This window comes from Arvicanthis niloticus, chromosome 6, assembly GCF_011762505.2.
Source record: "Arvicanthis niloticus isolate mArvNil1 chromosome 6, mArvNil1.pat.X, whole genome shotgun sequence".
NCBI lineage: Eukaryota > Metazoa > Chordata > Mammalia > Rodentia > Muridae > Arvicanthis > Arvicanthis niloticus.
The window spans coordinates 103,880,133-103,902,836 of NC_047663.1; the positions used below are offsets into that span (position 1 = coordinate 103,880,133).

The 22,704-nt window shown below is 38.1% G+C and overlaps 1 protein-coding gene across 1 annotated transcript in view; it reads left to right on the forward strand.

The window, feature by feature from the left end:
- Positions 1-22,704, forward strand: part of LOC143442566 (uncharacterized) — a 101,240-nt gene that overhangs the window by 19,108 nt on the left and 59,428 nt on the right. Inside the window, exons 7-11 of the mRNA XM_076935278.1 lie at positions 1,999-2,060; positions 5,588-5,624; positions 7,174-7,235; positions 12,996-13,040; positions 19,358-19,394. Coding sequence (XP_076791393.1) covers positions 1,999-2,060; positions 5,588-5,624; positions 7,174-7,235; positions 12,996-13,040; positions 19,358-19,394 — 243 coding nt within the window. The remainder of the gene's footprint in view (positions 1-1,998; positions 2,061-5,587; positions 5,625-7,173; positions 7,236-12,995; positions 13,041-19,357; positions 19,395-22,704) is intronic.

The following is a 22,704-nucleotide window of genomic DNA, read 5'->3' on the forward strand; positions in this document are numbered from 1 at the left end:
AATAGCTTCTTTTTTTTTTTTTTTTTTTTTTGCAGATTCTGGTACTTCAGCATTATAAAATTTGAATTCTGGAAATGTTTAAATATAAAGAAGTTTGTCTTTATAGATCCATATGCCACATAGAATGGGATACACTTTAGGGCTGAAAAGTTCCTTTTAGTACATGTTATGTTTAGCCATAATTTCCAAAGTAACACCTCTCTGATTGAAGATGAGTCTTCTACAGTTATCCACATTCACTGATATTAAGATAACTTTTCTCACCTATTAAAAAAACTTTATCTTAAAAGTTTGTGTGTATGGATGTATATGTGTATGTCCCCAAGAACGTAGCACCTGAGGAGGCCAGTAACATCTTTTTGAGTTACAGATGTTTAATGAGCTGCCCAACATGGGTGCTGGAAACTGAACTCGGAACCAAATTTGAGTTCTTTTCAAGAGCAGCAAACTGTCTTCACTACTGAGTCATCATTCCAGTATCATATTCAAAACCTTCTGTGGAGTTCAGTGTGAGCTGGAGTTTCACAGGGAGTTACCAGACTGAGGCCTTTCCTTGTCTTTTTATGGCAGAATGCATGAGTTGGGACCATTCTCAGACACCGGAGTTGCTTTCCTTCTTGCACATGAGATTTTCATGATAGTCTTTTTTTTTTTTTTTAAATCTTGCAGCATCTTTGTTGATGCACTTCTACTGCTCTAACCCCAGATGGATGCCACCTTTTCATTGCCCTCCAGTGGTCTGTTTTTACCAACAGTGAATTTTATCAATCTAAGTGTATTCTTTGGTTTTAAGAGCCAAACTATGTCATGACTCTTCATTGGTGTTTAAAGGAGATTTTTATCTTTCATGTCAACTAGAAATAAACATAGAAGTGAAGGGCCTTTTCTTTTTGCGATGTGCCTGCTTAGACCAATTGGTTAGGTCAGGAAGTCAAAAGAGAAGGAAAATCGAGGCTTCAAAACTAAGAAGTCAAGGCCTGACTGTCAAGGCTGTTCTCTGATCTCAACACATGCACTGGGCACATGTTCAACATGTGAATAGAAATACACATCATACATGGATATTAAACCATGATGTTAGGAAACTGATTGCATATGAGTAGGAGATAATTTTCTGCTAAAAACTGTAAAAATAGGTCAAGGACGAAGGTTCTCCTAGGCTTTCCAGGAGATCACTTCAGCAACGGACTTTTGGACAAGATTCTTCCAGCAGGTTCAAAGGCCCCATAACCAGTTCCAAGCAATGATGACACACAAAGCAGAACCTAGAAAAATATGTCGTGCTGGAGTTCAGCAGCAAAAGGGTCTGAATAAAGAGCATTTTAGCTTTGTCCAGGGGAGAATGTAGCTGAGGAGAGAGCATCACTTTCTTTGAGCTTTGGAGCCTATTGTTAGTTGTAAAGGCTCAGCATTACACAGCAATGCTATTGAAAGAAACATCCAGGTGGTGGTTTCAGCATTCACTCAAATGAATGACTTAATGAAGATAGGACTTGATGCCCTAAAGACATAGATAGCTGAATGAAAAAGAAGCACTAAATTTATGAATATATAAATATAAGGTTACTACAGGCATCAGAAGAAAACATGGAAAATTACTGTCTTCTTTCCATGTGGGTGGGTGTCTGTGAGTGTGTGTGTGTGTGTGTGTGTGTGTGTATGTGTGCATGTGTGTTTTAATCAAGAACTACATTTTTATCATTCTACATGAAGAAAGATGGTAAGGATAGCAGTCACCAATCATAATTGAGTTTTGAAGAACGAATTCACACTTGTTTGTGACATGTGTTTGTCCATGCCTTTAATTCCAGAACTCAGGAGGCAAAAGGCAGGCAAATCTCTGTGAGTTAACATGGTTTACATTCTGGGTTTCAGGCCAGCTAGGCTACATAGTGAAATCATTTATCAGCTAAGGACTCAAAATTAAAGAATTTAGAACACTTGCTAATGTTTTCATATGGAGAGTAAAATAATGATTGTTTTTAACATGTGTCACAGAGAAGGAACATCTTTCAAACAGCCAGAACAAAGAACTAAACAGCATATCAAGTTTAATGAAGGTAAGATTTTTTATAATGAATTACTGTCTTTGGTCTTACCTATTCTAAACAAAATAAACACAAGTAGAAATTCAAATGGAGTTAAATAAATCAAATATAAATGTATATATTTTGTTTTAATATTTCTTTTCTAATATCCTGGAAAGTCAGAATTAATTATTTATAAGCACTTTCAACCATGAAAATATACTGTCAAAATGTTGCATATTTGTTTTGATGCTCATATATGTACTGTGTTTATTTAAATAAGAAAGCAACTTGGCAGGGGACTCCAGTTGTTGGGCTTCAGGGGCATTATGTACCTGGTAATGGTTTAGGCAGATTGAATGAAACCTGGGGTTGCATGCCAGTAGAGACATGTCCCTAATAATGGCCAACTCTTCTGCCAGTAAGTCAATCTGTTGTTGTAAAATGTGGATGGCTCAATAAAGATGTTAATTTAGTACCTCCTGTGCCTGTAGCACCTCAGCTGACTTACAGACTACAACATTGACAGTCATTGGTTGTCTGGGTCAAAGCAACAGCAGCTGTTATTGCCCTGGCAATGCCTACAGTGATGGCAGCACTGATGGCAGTTGTAATACCAAAGTCCCTCTTTCCATAGTGTAGGGTTTGTAAGTGAGTCTGAGGCGTCAGAGTGACGGCATGAATGTGGGTGGTATTTACCACAGGTATCCAGATGGTGGCTGGTTTTCTTATCAGGATAGCAGTTGTTCAATACTCCATCCAGCAGGGGGTCAGGAGACATTTCTCATTAAAGCAGTCAAGGCTGTCTCTGACAATGGAGGTATTGGTGACTAGAAAGAAAAAGGGAGGTGAGACACAGACTGGGGTGGCTTTCCAGCCAATCTGACTGCCAATAATCAGATTCACATTGGTTGCCCCAGTCCATGTTTTCACCGACTGGTTTGTGTGGAAATACATCCAATTAAAGAGACAGCCATGTTTTAGGAGAGTAAGGGGGCATAAGTCAAGACAATTAGAGGGGCCACATAAATTCCAATTGCTCATGATGGGGTCATATCAGAATCTAATGGGATTCCTGTTACATAGGAAGTAATATTGCAAGTATCATGTGAGGTAAACCTCCATAAACTAAGGGTGAGGATAGATGACAGTATTAGATAGTCCCCAGTGAATTTTACACTTAGTGCAGGCTGGCAGCGCTCCCAAGGGATATTAAGTCCCACAAAAGTGAGCATTTGAGGAACCCTTGGACAATGAAATCTTAACAATAGTTACTAAGTTGAAGTCATAATTTCTTATTTTGGTACAGAATTTATTTTGATACACAATCAAGGTTCAGACAAAATCTGTATATAAATCTATCCTAAAAGCAAATAACCACAATTTTATAAATTCAGAGTTAAATCAATATCTGCCAAGATGTAGGCAGCTTCCATTCTTCAGCTCTCTGACTTAGAGCAGCCATCTTGTCTCTTTCCACAGCAGGGGACCCCAGAGCCCTCTTTCTTTGTTTCAAGGTTCCTGCACTTGAGTTCACATGACTCATCCCAATGCCACCTTTATCTCACTTAGAAAATAAAACTCTAACTCTCAGGCTAATAATCTTAAACTTCTAGTGGATTTTTGCCCAACAAATCCATAGTAACTATTAGTCTGATCCTGGCAGTGTTTATTATGGGCAGCCACCACATCCTCACAGGCTTAAACATCTCAGATCAGTTTGTAAGATCTGGGGAAGAATTCTTAAGACTGGCAATGACTGCAAGGAGGATGGGGACAAAGAACAAGGGAAGGGTACATGAATCCAGAGGCCAGGGTCCCACATGTTCTCTGGCAATATCCAGGAGACACACAGCAGATCAGGTCACACCATGAATACAGTCCTTGTAGCAACAGGCAAAAAAATGAGCCCCAAAAAGAAGGTTCACAAGCAGCCACAAAATGAGGATGATGAATGTACATGGACTACATTGGGCACCAGATGCTGCCTGTGCCCAGGGCTACTAGTTGCCTTACCCTACTTGCCCTTGGGGGTTGGAGGTGAGGTGGTGCAGAGTCAATGACACAGACTCCAGGAGCAGGTGAGAAACACTGAAACGAGTTCATCTGAACACTGCTGCAAGTTCCTTTAATACCCTCTACCCACCCCCTATTGATCCCAAGAAAGCATCTTTTCTAAACAGCAGTTCCTAATTGGCTGGCATTGTCTGTACCAGCAATCTTTGGTCTCTCAGGCAGTCTTCAAATTAGATCCTTCTTTCAGGAGATGCTTTTGCAGTTGCAAAGGGCTCTGGCATTTGCATAGAGGTGGCCCAGTCATTCCTGCTACAAAGCTGTAAGATGCAAAGTGTCAGGATCGTGATAAAAGAGGTAACTTTTTTGTATGACATTATTATAAATTTTGTTGTTTTGTATTTACGATGATGATGACTGACTGAGGCCTCCCCTGCCATAAGCATAGGCTTTATACCTGAGCTGTCGTCTCAATCCATTACTTAGTAGGAAATAAGCCCTTCCCGAGTCACGGGGAATGGTAAGAAGGTACACTGAGTTTTTCTTGAAACCAGACAAAAAAGGAATAATTTTCATTTATGAAAAACAAATCACTTGTACAGTGAAAAGTTGAGTGAACTCACAATTTTTGTATGGAAGCATGTAACTTGATTGCATGTCAGAAAGTGGCCCATGGAAGGTGCTCTTCCCTCCCATTGCTGCTTCTCTGTTGCTCTTTCCTTGTGAGATACAGCTCAGGGTCCATAACTACCAAGGGAGGAATTCCCATAATTCTTTCCATGAGAGATAATGAACACTTAGTTCCACTGTAAGAGCTGGAACTAAGAGGGGGAGTAGATTAAGTACATTATTCTCTCTTTAGCCTTTTGTAAAGGTTTTTGTCCCTGCTCTACTATGTTTCAACATGCTGCAAAGAAAATTGTCTTATATCTACCTTCCTGTGCTATAGATTTTCACTTCAAACTGAACAATTTCAACTATAAATCTGAACAAACTTTTTTTTCTGAAAGAAAAAATATTATACAGTCTTAGGTATTTTTTTTGTTTTCTTTTTCTTTCTCTCTCCCTTACTTTCTTTCTCTTTTTCTTTCTATTTTGGTGTGTGACAATTTCTATCTGTTAAGGACTCACCTGCTTCTGCTGCCTTCTAAGTGCCGGGATTAAAGATGTGTATCACAGCAGCCAATCTAGAATTCTTTTTAGCACTATTGGCCCGGAGTTAAACAACAAGTACAAGAATTTATTTTGTTACACAGTCAACTTGTGATCCTGATTCAGGTTAGGCTGCCACTCTCTCTGTCTGAGAGTGTTTAGTTAGTATCACCACAGGTGTTCATGGGAGTTTATTTTTAGACATCAATGCTTGAGATATCTTTCTCTGATTTAAAAAATACAGAGAAAATGGAAGAGTTCTTCATTAATTAATTGGCTACAAATGCACAGTTGCTCTGGAATAGTTTACAGATTTGTCTCAAAGGAATTGATACTAACAATGAGTCTGACAATTCTACAGAGTTGTAATAAAACACATTTGTCTTTATTTCTAGAAGTGCACTACAGTACCAATTCAAAGCCTTTCTGCAGGTAAGATTTAATAGATGTAACAATACATTAACATTAAGGAATTTACAGATAAGAAGCTAGTTCTTGCTGGGTGTGCTCTGAGATAGATGCTGCTTTATATACTTAATACTTGTTGTGTATTACACGTGTTATGAAATATGATTTTAGACTGGAAACTTGCTCCTTCTTGTTTATATAAACATGAGTTATGTACTCAACAGTCGTTTCCCAAGTACTAACTTTCTGTTTTGGAAAAGGAGCCTTCTAGTGTTATTCAGAGTCATTGATGCCAAACTGACTCTCCCTACATAGTCATAAACTTTCTAAAGTCAGGATGAGAACTTATAACTTCATTAGTAGTTATCCTTTAAGGCATTTATCTTTTCTGAGAGCATACATGATTTAGGATCATTCTGAGTTATCAAACAGTATCATAGGCAATAAATATTTGCTTTTCTTTTTTGACAACAGTTTTAATGCAAATTCCCCTTGTATAAGGTATAGCACCTTTTCACAAATGGTGGATAACCCCCCCCCCCCACACACACACACACCATCCTTATACAAGAAGAAGTCCACTTATCATTTATCCCTTCAACGGTCATAATGAATTCTCTGAAACTCAAGTAGGCTATCTGAATGGAAGGGAGACAAATTACAACATAACTATTTGTCATCTCTCTGTAAAGCAGGTTTTTCTTTTATGTGTTATTTGGACATGGAAGTGAAGATTCATAATTTTCTGGTACTACAACTGTCCAAAGGCACAACTTGCAAAAACCTCACATGTTAAATTCTACTTGGAATTCAAAACAGTTCCGAAGTATATAACAAAAGCTATCCACTAGGTTTTGTTTTTTGTCTGTTCATGTTATTACCTCATTAAGTGTTAGTAGAAATGCTTATTTAGCATAGAAACAACCATATTGTGGTTTCTGCATTAATGCATGAATGGTCTACCAAGAAATAGATTGAGCAAAACCAAAGAGAAGCTGTGTTAGCAGAACCAAGAAGGTATTCCATGGTCTACCAACCTCTTGAGAGGTAACAATCACTGAAGTACCAACGAAGCATCATGATAGAGAAGGTCTTGTGGTGCTCTGGGGCCCAGAATGATGGAATCTGGGTACTAATTGTGTTGAGTATGTAAGAATGAAACCATCATTTACTGCTGCAAACAAAGGCCGTGAAAGAGCCACTTCTGTCTGTCTCTACCTCTCTGTATCTCTCTCTGCCCTTTTGTCTCTGTTTCTCTCTGTCTCTGTCTGTCTGTCTGTCTGTCTGTCTGTCTGTCTGTCTGTCTGTCTGTCTCTCTCTCTCTCTGTTTGCTTTTATTGTTGCATTTTTGTGGGCTAAATTCTTCCTTTTCTCTAACACAAGAAAAAGTTGGAAGGTCAGAGTCTCCCAACATAGTCAATGTGCTGAAAAGAAAATTAATTGTTGTTTGTAAGTTTATAATATAAGGTATGTTAAGAACTGAAACATGAATAAATAAATAAATGAATTTAAAGCATCTGGTAGATGTTTTTCATATTGATATTAAATTATCACTTTTTAAAATATTCCACAGTGAAGTAAGACCTCCAGGACAGCTAAAACCAATACTTAAAAAGCCTGTCCAGATTAGTACAGGTAAGATTAATAGTGAAAGCTCTACCCTAATTAAAAAGGAGTAAAAAGTTTTGTTCCTGCTAAAGGGAGCCAAGAAAATAAATTATAAATGCAGTTATATTCTTTCTTAATTTGCTTCTTAACATTCTTAAAATTCAAAATCAGTTAAACTATTTCTGAGAAATTTTATATCTCAAAGCATATAATCTGAAACATGTTTATTCATTTAATGTGAGCTAATAATGAATGTAATATCTTTATATAAAGAAAAAATTTTTTAACCTTATACACAGTATGTGTCCTCTATAGTCATATAATAGCAAGTTGACTTTCTTACAAATTAGATTGTTTCTCAGTTTTTATTAATAAATGCATTGCATTTTATGCTATACTTTATAAAGTTTAGTGTCACTAAAATGTGATTATGTCAAAAACCAAAAACATAACATTCAATTACTTTCATTTTTCCATATCTGTAATTAAAATTATCTGAGTTTTTCTTTCTGTAATTTCTCAATATAGACATAGTAGACAATGTGCACATTGTCTTACTGTCATCTTTAAGTATTTGCCACTTAACGTGAATATGTCTTGACATAATACATAACTGGCTCATTGAGTAACTCTTAAAAGTCAATGGATTTTGAGTTTTGTAGGAAGTGCTAGGGATTGAATACTCTCATTATGAGCATCGCAGGTGTTCTAAAGTTAGGGTTTCTATTGTTGAGAGAAGCCTTGACCAAGGCAACTCTTAAAAAGGACAACATTCAATTGGGGCTGGCTTACAGGCTCAGAGGTTCAGTCCACTATAATCAAAGCAGAAGCATGGCAGCATCCAGGCAGTCATGATACTGGAGGAACTGAGTATTCTATATCTTGTTCTGAAATGAAACAGAAGACTGACTCTTCTGCACTGTTCAGAGCTTCAAAGCCCACTTCAAAGTGACACACTTCCTCTAACATGGCCATACCTCTAAGTAGTGCCACGCCCTGGGCCAAACGTATTCAAAGAACCAGAGTAGGCAAGTGCTCTCCCTATTGACTATGATACCAGCAACCCTGTCCTCTTCTTTTATTAATTAACATAGGATATGATAACACTTGGTTTATATGTTACAAGGCATAATTTTTAGAAATTAATACAAATATGTCTTGACATAATACATAACTGGCTCACTGAGTAACTCTCAAAAGTCAATGGATTTTGAGTTTTGTAGGATTATATTGCCAAAGGAGGAGGAAAGTTGAGAAGAGGACACCATTATTTAGTAGGCAACACTGACTGTAGGATCCTGGCTCACTGAGTCTGGATAAGATTCCAGCAGTGAAATGAGCACTGCAGAGTCTGTGCTTTCAGCAGCTGTCATCATACTTGCCTTTGAAAAATGCACCGGGGAGTGAATTGTGTAGACAAATCTGTTCGACCTTCCTTACATACTAAGTAAGGTGAAGAGTCAGTATTACAACAACATGATGATGTTCTTTCATATTATTTTAGCATAATATTACTGAATTTTTCTTTGTGGTAATGAGGATTGGTTGAGGCCTCTCCCATGCCGAGTGTAGGCTCTACTGTTGAGACACATTCTCAGTCCAATTATTGATAGGGCAAATATTCTGACACTGTCATGGGCAAGGCAAAGGAGATTACGCTGGAATTTTATATAGTGTAAATGAAGTCAACAAGACTTGTTTTTTGTTGAAAGCAGACTCTTGGCATACAGTGAAAGCATAGCTCACTGAATGATGGTTTATATGTAGAAACAAATAAAAATGTTTCATGAGAGGTCCTACTCTCTTGGAATTGCAGTGCTATCCTCATGTTCCTTCCCCGCTTCTCTCTCTGAAGATACAGTTCAGAGTACATAACTACTAAGAGGTAATATTTCCAATAATTTTTACCATGGCAGGTGATGAAAGGAAGTGTAAATTGTAGTCATATTGTTTCTTATTTTGTTTCTTTTAAAACTCAAATTAAGACATTTCAGAAGTTACCCTCAAGAAATTTTAAACCTGAATCTATATTTAGATAAAATAATTTCCAATTAAGTTAAATAACCATGTGCCAGGCAATATGTGCCCACTGGTGTAATAGTGACAAGACTGTCATGATGGTAGTCAAATGTTCTTGTGAATATATTTGAGGACTCCTCCACTTGAACTTGAGTTTTACAAGGGGGGAAATTTGGATCTACTTGCATTATTCTACATGCAGACATCCAGTTTGACTTGCATCTTTTTGGAAGATGCTGTCTTTTTTCCCCAGTGCGTGTTTCTGGCTTCTTTGTAATAACCAGGTATGCCCATTTGTTTGCATATAGGTCTGGGTGTTCCATTTCATTTATCAACGTGTCTGCTTTTATACTAATAACATGTTTTTTAAAAAAATGCTATAGCTCTATTGTAAAGCTTGAAAATCAGATAGGGTGATACCTCCAGAAATTCATTTATCATATTGGATTGTTTTAGCTATCCTGATTTGTCTCGGCCTGAGCTGCCCTATGCTTGGGGGCCAGAAATGTTGAGAACTTCACTACCCCACGTTTGGGGGCCAAGATGTCTCGGACCACTCTATCAATGTTGGAACCCGCACTGCCAAAAGCCTTGGGGGCTAAGTGTTAGAGCCTACACTGCCCCAAGCTGCTTCAGTCCGAGGGTCAGGGTTCAGCAAGAGAGAGAGTGAGGACAGACTCTGGGAATGGAGACCAGACAGAGTGTGATTCAATCTCATTTATTATTCAGTCTCTCGTCTTCTCTCCAAATCCCAAGTCTTGAGTTCCTAGTCCCTAGTTCCTAGTGCCTCCAAGTTCCTAGCTTCTTTCCAAGCTCCCTTCCAAGTGCTAAGTGCCTAATGTCTAATTCCAAGTTCTTCCTCCAAGTTGTACTCCAAGTTGTACTCTCTAACCTAATTATTCCTAGTGCCAAGTTGTACTCCTGAGTGCCTAATAATCTGTTGTCTGATTCTCTGTTCTCCAAATTGTTCTGAACTCTCCTGTCTGCCTCTCACCTTTTATATGTCTCACTTCTAAGCCACGCCTCTAAGTCAAGCCTTTAATCATGCCCTTAGGTCTTGTGTCTAAATCTGATCTCTAAGTCACACCCTTAAGTCACACACCTTTAAGTCTCACACACCCAAGGGAAAATCCTGGGTATCTAAAGCAAGATGTTATCAGAGTGTGCTCAGCTGTTGCAGGCTAATGCAATCAAGTCTCTGGTCAGGGTATATGGCTCAAGATGGCTGCAAGGATGATAGCCGCCTTCTGTTGGCTCCCCACACTAATTTTCTTGTTTTTTTTTTTTTCATATGAAATTGAGTATTATCCTTTTAAGATCTCTAAAGGAATTTTGATGGGAATTGCATTGAATTTGTAGATTGCTTGCTTTACTATGTCAACCCTATTGAATCAAGAGCATGGGAATTTTCCATCTGATATCTTCTTTGTTTTTTTTTCTTCCAAGACTTGAAATTACTATCAAAGATGTTTTTCACTAGCTTGGCTTGGCTAGAGTTATCCCAAACTATTTTACATTATCTGTGGCTATTGTGAAGGGATTTGCTTTCCTAATTTCTTTTTTTTTTTCATTTGTTTGTCATGTGTGTTTAAGAGAGCTAATAATTTTTTGAGTTAATTTTGTGTCTAGCCATTTTACTGAAAGTGTTTATCAACCATAAGAGTTCCATTGTGGAATTTATACAAAGTCACTTATTTATTTTATAATATTATCTGCATATAACAACACTTTAAGTTCTTCCTTTCTGATTTGTGCCCCCTTGATCTCCTTCAGTTGTCTTTGTGCTCTAGCTATAAGTTCAAGTAGTATATTATGTAGATATAGGGAGAGTTCACAACTTTGTCCTGTTTCTGATTTTAAATACTTTGAGTTTTTCTCTATTTAATTTGATGTTGGCTTTAGACTTTTTGTAAACTGAGTTTATTATATTTAGGTATGCTTATTGTATCCATAAACTCTCCAAGACTTTTATCATGAAGGTGTGTTGAAGTTGGTCAAAGGCATTTATTGCATCTAATGAGATGATCATGTGTCTTTTTTTCCCTGTCAGTTTGTCTATATGTTGGATTACATTTACTGATTTTCAAATGTTGAATCATTTCTGCATCTCTGGGTTGAAGCTTAGTTGATCTTGGAGGATGATCTTTTATATGTATTCTTGGATTTGGTTTGGAAGCATTTTACTAAGTATTTTTGCATCTTTGTTCATATGGGAAATTGGTCTGTAATTCTCTTTCTTTGTAAAGTCTTTTTTTTTTTTTAAATTTGGGTATCAGGGTAATTGGATATATTTCTTCTATTTCTATTTTGTGGAATAGGTGTATTAGCAGTATCTCTTCTATGAACATCTGGTAGAATTCTCCACTAAAGCTGGCCTGACCTTGTTGGGAGAATTTTAATGACTGCTTCTATTTTATTAAGTGTTACAGGTCTATTTACTATGTTTCTCTCATCTTAATTTAACTTTGGTAAGTGGTATTTATTGGTAAAACTATCTCTTCTGCATTTAAAATTTGTTGGTATACAAGTTTTAAAACTATATTCTTATGCTTCTCTGGATTTTCTTGGTGTCTACTGTTATGTCCCCCTCTTATATTTCTGATTTTGTTCATTTGAATTTTCTCACTGTCTTTTAGGTAGTTTGGATTAGGGTTTGTTTATCTTATTGATTTTCTCAAATAACCAATGTTTTGTTTTATTGATTCTTTGTTTTGTATCTTTGTTTTTATATTACTGATTTCAGCCTTCAGTTTGATTATTTCTTCTGGTCTTCTCCTACTGGGTTATTTACTTCTTTTTGTTCTAGAAATTTGAGGTGTGTGGTTAAATTGCTATTATAAGATTTCTCCTTTTTTTTTTTTTTTTATATATAGCACTTAGTGCTATGAACTTTTCTTTTATCACTGCTTTCATTGTATCCCATAAGGTTGGGAAAACATTTTCATTGTCTTCTAGAAAGTCTTTATTTATTTCTGGCTTGACCCATTTTTCATTCATGAAAAATGGTTATTCAGCTTCCATGAATTTGTAAGCTTTTTTCTTTCTGTTGTTTTTGATACCTGTCTCTAATCTGTGATGGTCTGGTAAGATGTAGGGAGTTATTTCAATTTTCTTTTATCTGTTGAGACTTGTTTTGTGTTTGAGTATGTGTTCAGTGTTGTAGAAAGATCCATGCTGAGAAGAAGGTATATTCTTTTGCATATGGGTGTAATGTTTTGTAACTCCCTATTAAGCCTATTTGGTTGTTATGTCTGTTAGCTTCATGGTTTCTCTGTTTAGTCTTTGTTTGAATGACCTGTACATTTATGAGACTGGAGTATCAAAGTCTTCCACTATCATCCTGTGAGGGTCAATATATGATCTAAGCTGTAGTAATGTTTCTTTTTAGGAACTTTGGTGCCATTTCACTTGTGGCATAGATGTTAAGAATTAAAATGTCTTCTTGTAGGATATTTCCCATTGATGAGCATGTAGTATGCTTCTCCAACTTTTTTGATTAATTTTCATGTGAAGTCTATTTTGGAAGATTATTAAAATGACTACATCAGTTACCTACTTAGGTTCATCTCTTTGGATTATCTTTTCTCCACCATTTACCCCGAGATAATGTCTATCCTTGCTGACTTGTGTTTCTTGGATGCAACAGAAGTATGGGTTCTGTTTTTGCATTTACCTGTTAATCTTTGTCTTTTTTATTAGGGAATTGAAACAATTGATATTGAGAGATATCAACAATCAATGACTGCTGATTTCTGTTTGTTGTTGTAGGTAGTGTTGGTGGTAGTGGTGATGCTGCTGATAGAGATGGTGGTGGTACGTATGCTTCCTTTATTTAATTTTGCTGGGGTGAGATTATTTATTGCATTATTTTCATGAGTGGAATTTACCTTCTTAGGTTAGAATTTCCCTTCTAGCACCTTCTGTAGACCTAGCTTTGTAGATATTGTTTAAATTTTACTTTACCATGGATTATTATCTTATATTCTCTATTGATTGAAAGTTTTGCTGGGGATAGTAGTCTGGGCTGGCATCTGTTGTCTCAGAGTCTGAAGGACATCTGTCCAGGCCCTCTTGTCTTTTAGAGACTCAATTAAGAATACGAGTACAATTCTATGATGGTTTATATATGCTTGGCACTGTTAGAAGGTGTGGCCCTGTTGGAGTAGGTGTATCACTGTGGGTGTGGGCTTCAAGAACCTCATCCTAACTGATTGGAAGTCAGTATTCTGCTAGAAGCCTTCAGATGAAGACACAGAACCCTCAGATCCTCCTGTACCTTGCCTGCCTGGATGCTGCCATGTTCCTGCCTTTATGATAATGGACTGAAGAACCTCTGAACTTGTATGCCAGCCCAATTAAGAGTTGCCTTGGTCATGGTGTCTGTTCACAGTAATAAAAACATAACTAAGACAAATTCTAACAAGTCTGCCTTATATATTACTTCATCTTTTTCCCTTAAAGCTTATAATATTTTTCTTTGTTTAGTGTTTTGGTTAATATGTAGCAAGTGGACCTTCTTTTTTGGTCAAATCTATATGATGTTTTGTATGCTTTTCTAACCTTTATAGGCATCTTCTTTATATAGAAATTTTTTGCATGATTTTTTGTTGAAGTAATTATTTAAAATGGCTTCTAGTCAAGCCCGCTATCTAAGCTGCTGTGGCTCTGCCTAGCTCAGCTGCCCTGTTCTTCGGCCAGAGGCCACATGCACACTGCAACAAGAAATGGCCAGCCAGAAACACCAGCTCTGCCACCCCACGAGATGCCAGTGTGTGAGATAGCTCTGCCAATCTTTCACACTGTCTCCTCAAGGCTTGGCATTGCCCAGACCATCCCTCCATCTATGCGGGCCCAGTAGGAAATGAGACTCTAATGCTTAAATATTAATCAAAGGCTTTATGTGTTTGGTAATGCTCAATAACAATATGCCCATACAATTAGAGTTGTTTCCCAATTAGCTAACCTAAATATAAGTTGTTACACAGGACTGCTCTCCATACCTGTGCGGCTCTTCATCCTCCTACATCTCTGCCCTCTCTAGCTCCTCCTCTTCCTTCTCCTCTTCATCTCCTTACTCCTCCCACCTTAGCTCCTCCTACAATTTTTGTTGAAAATATTTTCTGGACCTTGGAGTTGGGGTTCTTTTCCTTCCTCTATTCCTATTATTATTAGATTTGCTCCTTTCCTAGTGTCTCAGATTTCCTGGATGTTTTGTATCAGTAATATTTTAAGATTTAAATTTATGAATTATTATTTCCATATCTTCTAGTGTATCTTTAATGCCTATGATGGTTTGAATATGTTTGACCATGGGAAGTGTTAGGAAGTGTGGCTTTGTTGGAATAGCTGTGGTCCCGTTAAGCAAGCATATCACTGCATAGGTTGGCTTAGAGGTCTCCTACTGCTCAAACTCTGCCCAGAGTGGAAGAGACTCTCTTCCTGGCTGTGGAAGACAGTCTTTTTCTGGCTGCCTTTGTATCAAGATGCAAAACTCTGGGGTCCTTCAGTATCATGTCTGCCTAAACACAGTCATGCTTCCCACCATGATGATAATGGAATGAACCTCTGAAATAATAAGGCAGCCTCAATTAAATGTTTGCCTTTATAAAAGTTGCCTTGGTCATGCTGTATCTTCACAGCAATAAAACCCAAATTAAGATGTTGTACAAGGGATTAGGATATTGCTGTGATAACCCTGACCATGTTTTTGCTTGGATGAATGTGGACCTGGGAACTTTGGATTTGGAGATCAATGGAATGCTTTAAGTGAGGTTTAATAGGCCATCCTAGTAGGAATAAAAAGACATTGGTGCTGAGGGTATTAAACTCTGGAGGCCTGACTCAAGAAGTTTCACAGGGAGGAATTTAGTATGTTTCCTGTAGACCACTTTTGTCATCTTCTGATGAAAAATGTGACTGAGTTTTCCCTTTTCTGGAGAGTGTACCTGAGGCTAAGGTAAAGATATTCAGATTGGTTGCATTGAGGAAGAAGGTCTCAAAACAGTCTAGCAAGAGAGTCTATCTCTTCTGTTGTGCACCCTTATGAAGAGCCTTTTGATCAGATGTAACAAACAAAGAAAACATACAAAATGTATGGCTCAGTGATTAAAGTGGTATAGAGAAGTGGAATGGAGCTAAATCCTGTGTTCAAGGACATTAAATGTAATTAAAGGACAAGATCCCACACAGCTAAGCTTATTGTTTATACTTTTGCAGTTGAACAGGTGATAATTATATCATGTTAGGTATTATTATGACCTAGTTATTGCTTTTATTTGAGCATAAGGAGATATGATTATGTGTCAGATTGACAAGGGATGGATTGTGATGGCTAGTCTTAATTGTCAACTTGACTATATCTGGAATGAACTATAATCCAGAACTTATAAAGATCTTATGAAAATGTTAGAAAGGCTAGGTGGTACATGCCTTTAATCTCAGCATTCAGGAGATAGAGGCATGCAGATCTCTGTGTTTAAAGTCAGTTTACAGAGCAAGTTCTAGGATAGCCAAGCAGAGGCAGTGAAGGATGTAATAAGGAGGCCATATTCCAACCTCAGCAAGAGCAAAACTTGGCAACTTCAGTCACATGCCTCTAGCTTTAGAGCCAAGAATAGAAGGGGCTACTGGGACAATTTTGATGCTGGCTATCTGGAATTAAGAAATTAGCTGTATTTACATTTCAGATACTGTCCCCTTTCCCCATTTCCCCTCCCTAGAAACCTACTATCCTATCCCCCCTCCTCCTTTTTGCTTTTATATCATCTTAATTACATGCAAGTATTAAGGTCAGTTCTAGGTTGAGGAACTAGCAATACAATAGATGCAAATAGTCAAGGAACAAGCATGACAATAGACAATAGTGCAAATATTCAAAGAACAAGCAAGGCAATAAACAAAATTCCATGATCACTGTTTTCAGGGACTTATCAGGATGACCAAAATATCTGAGCCAACTTCCCTATCCCGAAGTCACTTTCATATCTGAAGCCTACTTCCTTGTTCTAGCCTAAAATTTAGATTCCTTTCTGAAATTACTTCTTTGTTCTAGCCTAAGATTTAGATTCCTGCCTGAAATTACTTCTTTGTTCTAGCCTAATGTCAGATTCCTGCCTGAAGCCCACTTCCTTGTCCAATCAATGTCAGAAAATACAAAAAAAAAAAAAAAAAAAAAAAAAAGAAACCAGTTCCCATAAAATTTATTGTAAAAATTTAACTATTTATGAAATAGAAAAAACAAAGTTATTGAGGCAGAATTTTGGAATACTTCAAAATTATAAAATTGTTGATAAAATATTTCTTTATGAGAAAAGATAAGCTTAATTATTTGAGAATACATTTATGCTAAGAATAGTTTAATAATGTATAAATTTCCATGGATTATATTGTAGATATTTTAGAAGAAATGTATAATGAATGAATTAGGAAGGAAAATATTCTTAGTAAACAGAAAATAATTAAATTTCTTCCATTTATAATGTAATATTTATTGTAGTAGCACAATACTGTTTAGGGGCTGCTACATATGATCTAGTCATCAAGAGAAGGGATTGAGGAATATAGTATGCATGTTTGTAGGCAGTGTATTCTGCTTTCTTGTCCACATGTGCACACAGAAAGCAATGAAGCAAGGAGACAGCCACTTTCATGTTTGTTTGGTCACTGGAATCAGCCATGAAAAGCAAGCAGTCCTAGTACTTTTGCCTTTTTTCCAGAGTTAAGATGGCGATAAAGAACCTGTGCACTGTGCAGTCAGTCCGGAAGCCTCAGTTAGGGTGGGAGACCTTAGTTTATTGTGAGACATGGGAATTCTGCCACGATGGTTAAGCTTCCTTTCTAGAAAGATAATCTTCGCAGAATTGCAGCATTCCAAAAGGGAAATTTGACAGTAAATGGGAGTTGATAAAGCCATTTAATGTAGGAAGGAACACTTATGTGCAACTGTATGACATTAACAACATACTCTAAATTCTTGAAATCCTGGGGAAATTCTAAGCTATATTAAAAAATAAGCTGTGCCTACGCTTATTTTTCCTGGGGCATGCATAAATGGAAGTAATGAGACATCACAGGAAAGCATAGAACACGAGAAAGACTGACACAATCTATTAGTATTTTAATAGTAAGTAGTACATGTGCAAACATGTCAAAACCATATTTGCAAAATTGGGTACTCCTAATTTTTGAATCAATTATACTTGAAAAGACACTGTAACAACTGTTCTCTAAGACAAAATTTCATTGAAAGAACTTTTGTTTAATTTATGCCTAACAGTTGAACTTATGAATATTATGTTATGTCACTTTGTTGTATGGGACTAATGCTTTGGAAATTACTTATAAAAAACTGTCATTATAATAATATTGAAAAGAAGAAATTAGCTGTAATTAAGAAAAGACCAGCATTACTGAGGTGAAATCATCTGGGAAGTGTTTTCTGAGAGTACAAAGAAGCAGTGTTCCAGAGATAGACATCACGCTGGCAGCTGGACTTGGTAATATGTAAGAATCATCCTGGTGGTACTGGTTCTGACAGCATAAAGAGGACCTGGTGAACAGCTGAAGCTTGAGACTGTGAGAGGTCAGGAAAGGCCATTGGTGGAGGTACAGCCTCAATTGCAGTTGACAGCCCAGGACTGAAGTGGTCATGCAAAGAAACTGAGATGGCGCTATAAAGAGAGCCTTTGACAGGTTATTGATGAATCCTAGTATTAGTGGAAGACACTAGTGTATTGGAGATGCCAGTACCATGGCACAAGTGGACTTGCATCAACCAGAATCTACAGTGTTACAGAGGAAAGAGCTGAAGATGCGACCCAAGACCTTTCAAGGAGCCCTGATCACGTGTGTCTTTCTGACATGAACATGCCCTGACAAGTAGCTGTAAAATTCAAGTTGCCTTGGATGCCCCAAGATGTCAGAGATGCTAGAGCTGTAAGATACCTGCTGAGGAAAGCTGCTAACAGGGAGTTGAAACAGCCCAAGATAACAAGGCTATAGGGTGCCGGGAGTGGAATGTGGTTGTTTAAATATGCTTAGCTCATGGGAGGTGGCACTATTAGAAGGGGTGGCTTCGAACTCAGAAATCCACCTGCCTCTGCCTCACAAGTGCTGGGGTTATAGGCGTGCGCTACCACTGCCCAGCTTATTTTGTGTTTTCTTTATTGCTTCAATTTCCATGTTGAGATATTGAATACTTTTATTTGTTTCTGTCAATTGTTTTGTCTACCCACCCCTGAGTTTTAAAGGGATTTATTCATTTCCTCAAATGTTTGTATTTTCCTGGATGTCTTTAAGGGGTTTATTGATTTTCTCTTTAAGGACCTCTATCATCTTTATATATTTGGTTTAAAATTATCTTGTGCTTCAGCTATGTTGGAATGTTAATTGCCTACAGTGGTAGGAATGATGAACTCGAGTGAAGACATTTACCCTGGATGTTATTGATTATGTTCTTACGCTGTCATCTAGGCAGATGGAGTTGGGATGATTATAGGCTTATGTTCTGATTTCTGGATTTGTCTTTGTAGGATGGGTACTTTGTTCTTTGATTTCTGTTTGCTGTCTAGATTTTTGGAAAGTATGATGGCTGTGTGTTGGTTGTTTTACTGGATATCTCAGCTAGTGTGTTCACAAGGAATGGCTGTTAGAGGCTGGGGTGGAAGGATGAACTGGGAGAAGAAGGCTGGGGAGTGGGGAATGTTCTATGGGACCTACAGGAGATGAGGGAAGGGAGCAATGTAGTCTGAAGCTGGTGATCTAGGAATGAGACTGAATGAATGGGTCTATGGTATGGGGACTGGGAGAAAGGGGGGGGGGAAGGGAGGGCTGAGAAGTTTTGCGGGCAGCCTACCTATTTTTCTGGAAGGTGTGGTCTGTGTTTGAGCAGGAGGTACCTGCTTCAGTTGTGGGCTGTTACACAACAGTTAGTGTGGGGAAGGAGGTAAGAAGTAGATGATCTGTGAGATCTACAAGAGATGTAGACAGGGGTGGAAAGAAGACCACGGCAGATGTTCTGTTATAGCACAAGGGATGAGACTTAGGGATTAAATTTAGGGCAAGAGAGAGATGAGAAAAGGTCTTAGGCAGCCTATCTGGTTGTTATAAAACACATTTTCATTTACTTTTAGAAGTGGATAACAATACTGAAGAGGAGTCTTTATCCAGGTAAGTCTATATAATTTAAAAATAAATGACATAATTGGCAAGTCCAAAGATAAGAAAGTATTATTGTTGAGTGTATTTTGAGATAAGCACAATACTATATGCTCAATGTTTGCTATGTCTTACAGTAGCCACAGGCAATTTTCAAAATATCCGTTTTTAATTTAATTTTTTTTTTATTTACTCTACCTCTCACTCACTACCTGCCTCTTGGTCACCCCTCCCACAATCCTTCTCCCAACCCCACTTCTCCTTTGAGTGAGTGGGAGCCCCCTGGGTATCCCCTCTACAGCCTGGCACTTCAAATCTCTGTGAGTCTAGGCGTTACCTATCTCGCTGGGGCCTCACAAGGCAGCCCAGCTAGCAGAACATACCACACATACAGGCAACAGCTTTTGGGATGCCTCCTAACTCCAGTTGTTCAGGACCCACATGAAGGTCAAGCTGCACATCTGCTACATATAAGGAAGGAGGCCTAGGTCCTGCTTGGTTATATTCTTTTGTTGGTAGTTCAGACTCTGAGAGCCCCAACGGTTCAGGCTAGTTGACGCTATTGGACTTCCTGTAGAGTTCCTATCCCCTTTGGGGCCTGTGATCCTTTCCCCTATTCCTCCATAAGATTCCCAAAGTTCTAGCCACTGTTTGGTTGTGGGTGTCTGTATCAGTCTGAATCAGCTGCTGTGTGGAGCCTCTCAGAGGACAACATGCTTCTGTCTCACCCAGGATGATGTTTTCAGTATCTCTGTTCTTACAACTTCTTTATAACTAATTAGAAAACTGTTTTTCCAAGAGCTTAGATATTTAGCCCATGGTTCTGGCTCTACAGTGCATCTCTTTCCATTCTGTACAGATTCATTTATGACATGTGTTTACTGGTCTCAAGGTGCAAATCCAGTTCATAGCAATTCAAAAAGTTAAGTTGTATTATTTGGCTCTGACATAGAGTTTTCCTGGGAAGCTAGGTTAAATAGCCCAACAGCCTATATGAGTAATTTTGGCAACTACAGTTGCACCTCCAACCTCATTTTTATTACTGAAGTCTTAAAGGCAGATCTCAGATGTGGTAGACATCTATTGTTTTAACAGAAGCAGATTCAGGTGACGTTTGTAGATGAATAAAGAGTATCAACATGTAGATCATGGCCTAGGAATATTACTTAGCATTTGCTTGGAGTCTTTCATTTTGTTTTCAGACAGACAGACAGACAGACAGACAGACAGACAGACGACAGACAGACAGACGACAGACAGAGACAGACAGACAGACAGACAGACAGACATGGAGGAGAAAAAGGGAGGGGAGAGAGAGAGAGAGAGAGAGAGAGAGAGAGAGAGAGAGAGAGAGAGAGAGAGAGTTGATAAATATCCCTGGATGACTTGGAAGTTGTTTTACTTGTTTTGTAGCCAGGATGGCCTCAAAGTCACCCAGATAGAGTTTCTTCTGAGTGCTGGGATTAAAGACATGCAGTACTAACTCCTGCCTTAGAGGATATTTGTAATTGCTTACTTATTAATGTCCTAGTAAATTTCTGTTTCTAGAGTTATACCCCTTTCTTGCTATTTTAAAAAGATTTTTTCTTCTATTTTATTTTCATTTGTGAAAACTTAAGTATTCATTTTCTTTTGTAGATTAAAAACATCTACAGTTTCAGGATTTAAGGAATCTTAGAAATGCAGCAAAATACCTGTTAGTGCTTCTTGTCTTTAACTTTTGCTATGGTGTGAATATGCTCAGCCCAGGGAGTGGCACTATTAGAAGGTGTAGCCCTGTTGCAGTAGATGTGGCCCTGTTGCAGTAGGTGTGTCACTGTGAGTGTGGGCTTTAAGACCCTCATCCTAGCTGCCTGGAAATCAGTATTCCGCTTGCAGCCTTCCGATGAAGATGTAGAACTCTCAGCTCCTCCTGCACCATGCCTGCCTGGATGCTGCCATGTTTCTACCTTGATGATAATGGACTGAACCTCTGAACCTGTAAGCCAGCCCCCAATTAAATGTTGTCCTTATAAGAATGGCCTTGGTTATAATGTATGTTCACAGCAGTAAAACTCTAACTAAGACAGAAGTTGGTACCAGAGTTATTGCTGTGATAGGCCTGACCATGCATTTATTTGGAAGAATGTGGATTTGGGACTTTAAAATTTGAAAGCAGTGGAATGCTTTAAGTGGGACTTAATGGGATATCCTAGTATGAATATGGAAGACTTTGTTACTGAGAGTTATTTGAATTGTGTGGATCTGGCCCAAGAGGTTTTAGTGGAGAATTTCAATATGTGACCTAGAGACTGTTTTTGTGGTATTTTGGTCAAGAATGTGGCTAATTTTTGCCCTTGTCTGAAGAGTCTGCCTGAGGCTAAGGTGAAGAGACCCAGATTAATTGCACTTACAAAGGAAGTCACAAAACAGCCTGATGTAAATTCTGTAGTGTGCTTACTAAAGGTTACTCTTATGAAGAGCATTTTAATGAAAAGGAGCAAGATGAGAAAGGAAAAATATAAATTATATGGTTTGAGTATTAAAGGGGCACCAGGAAGGGAAATGGAGCTGAATCCTGTGTTCAGGGATATTAAGTTGAATTATGGGAGTAGTGACCTTGGAGCAAGATCCTACCCAGCTAACTATAGATTCAGGCATGGAGGTATACTCCTTTTAATCTCAGGAGACAGGCATGCAGATCCCTGAGTTCAATGTCAATCTACAGAGTAAGATCCAGGACAGCCAAGTTTAGGCAGTGAAGGAGTTGGAAAAGAGGAAGCTAGTGACAGTATAATAGAACAAAGGGGACCATGTTTCAGTTCCTGCAAGTAGCAGAACTTGGCAGGTTCAGCCATGTGGCCATGGCTTTGTAGTCCAGAGGAGAAAGAGACTACTGAGACAAAAACAGTCTCTAGGCCACATATTGAAATTCTCCACTAAAACCTCTTGGGCCAGATCTGCACTATTGAAGCTGGTTAGCTGGAGCTAAGAAATTAGCAGTGATTTTTTTTTTCTGTATAACTATACTTTATTTTTAGCTACCATCATATGCTATGGAGAGTCAATTCCACACATGATTTTAGACAATGTAATCTTTTTTGAAATCATTTTTATTGGATATTTTATTTACATTTTAGATGTTATGCTCATCCCCCCACCCAGAAAATCCCTATCCCATTCCCCCTCCTGCTTCTATGAGGATGTGCCTTCCTGACCTCAAATTCCCCCACACTGGGGCATCCAGCCTTCAGAGGACCAAGGACTTCCTCTCCCACCTATGCCCAACAAGGCCATCCTCCTCTACATATACAGCTGGAGCCATGAGTCCCTCCCTATGTGC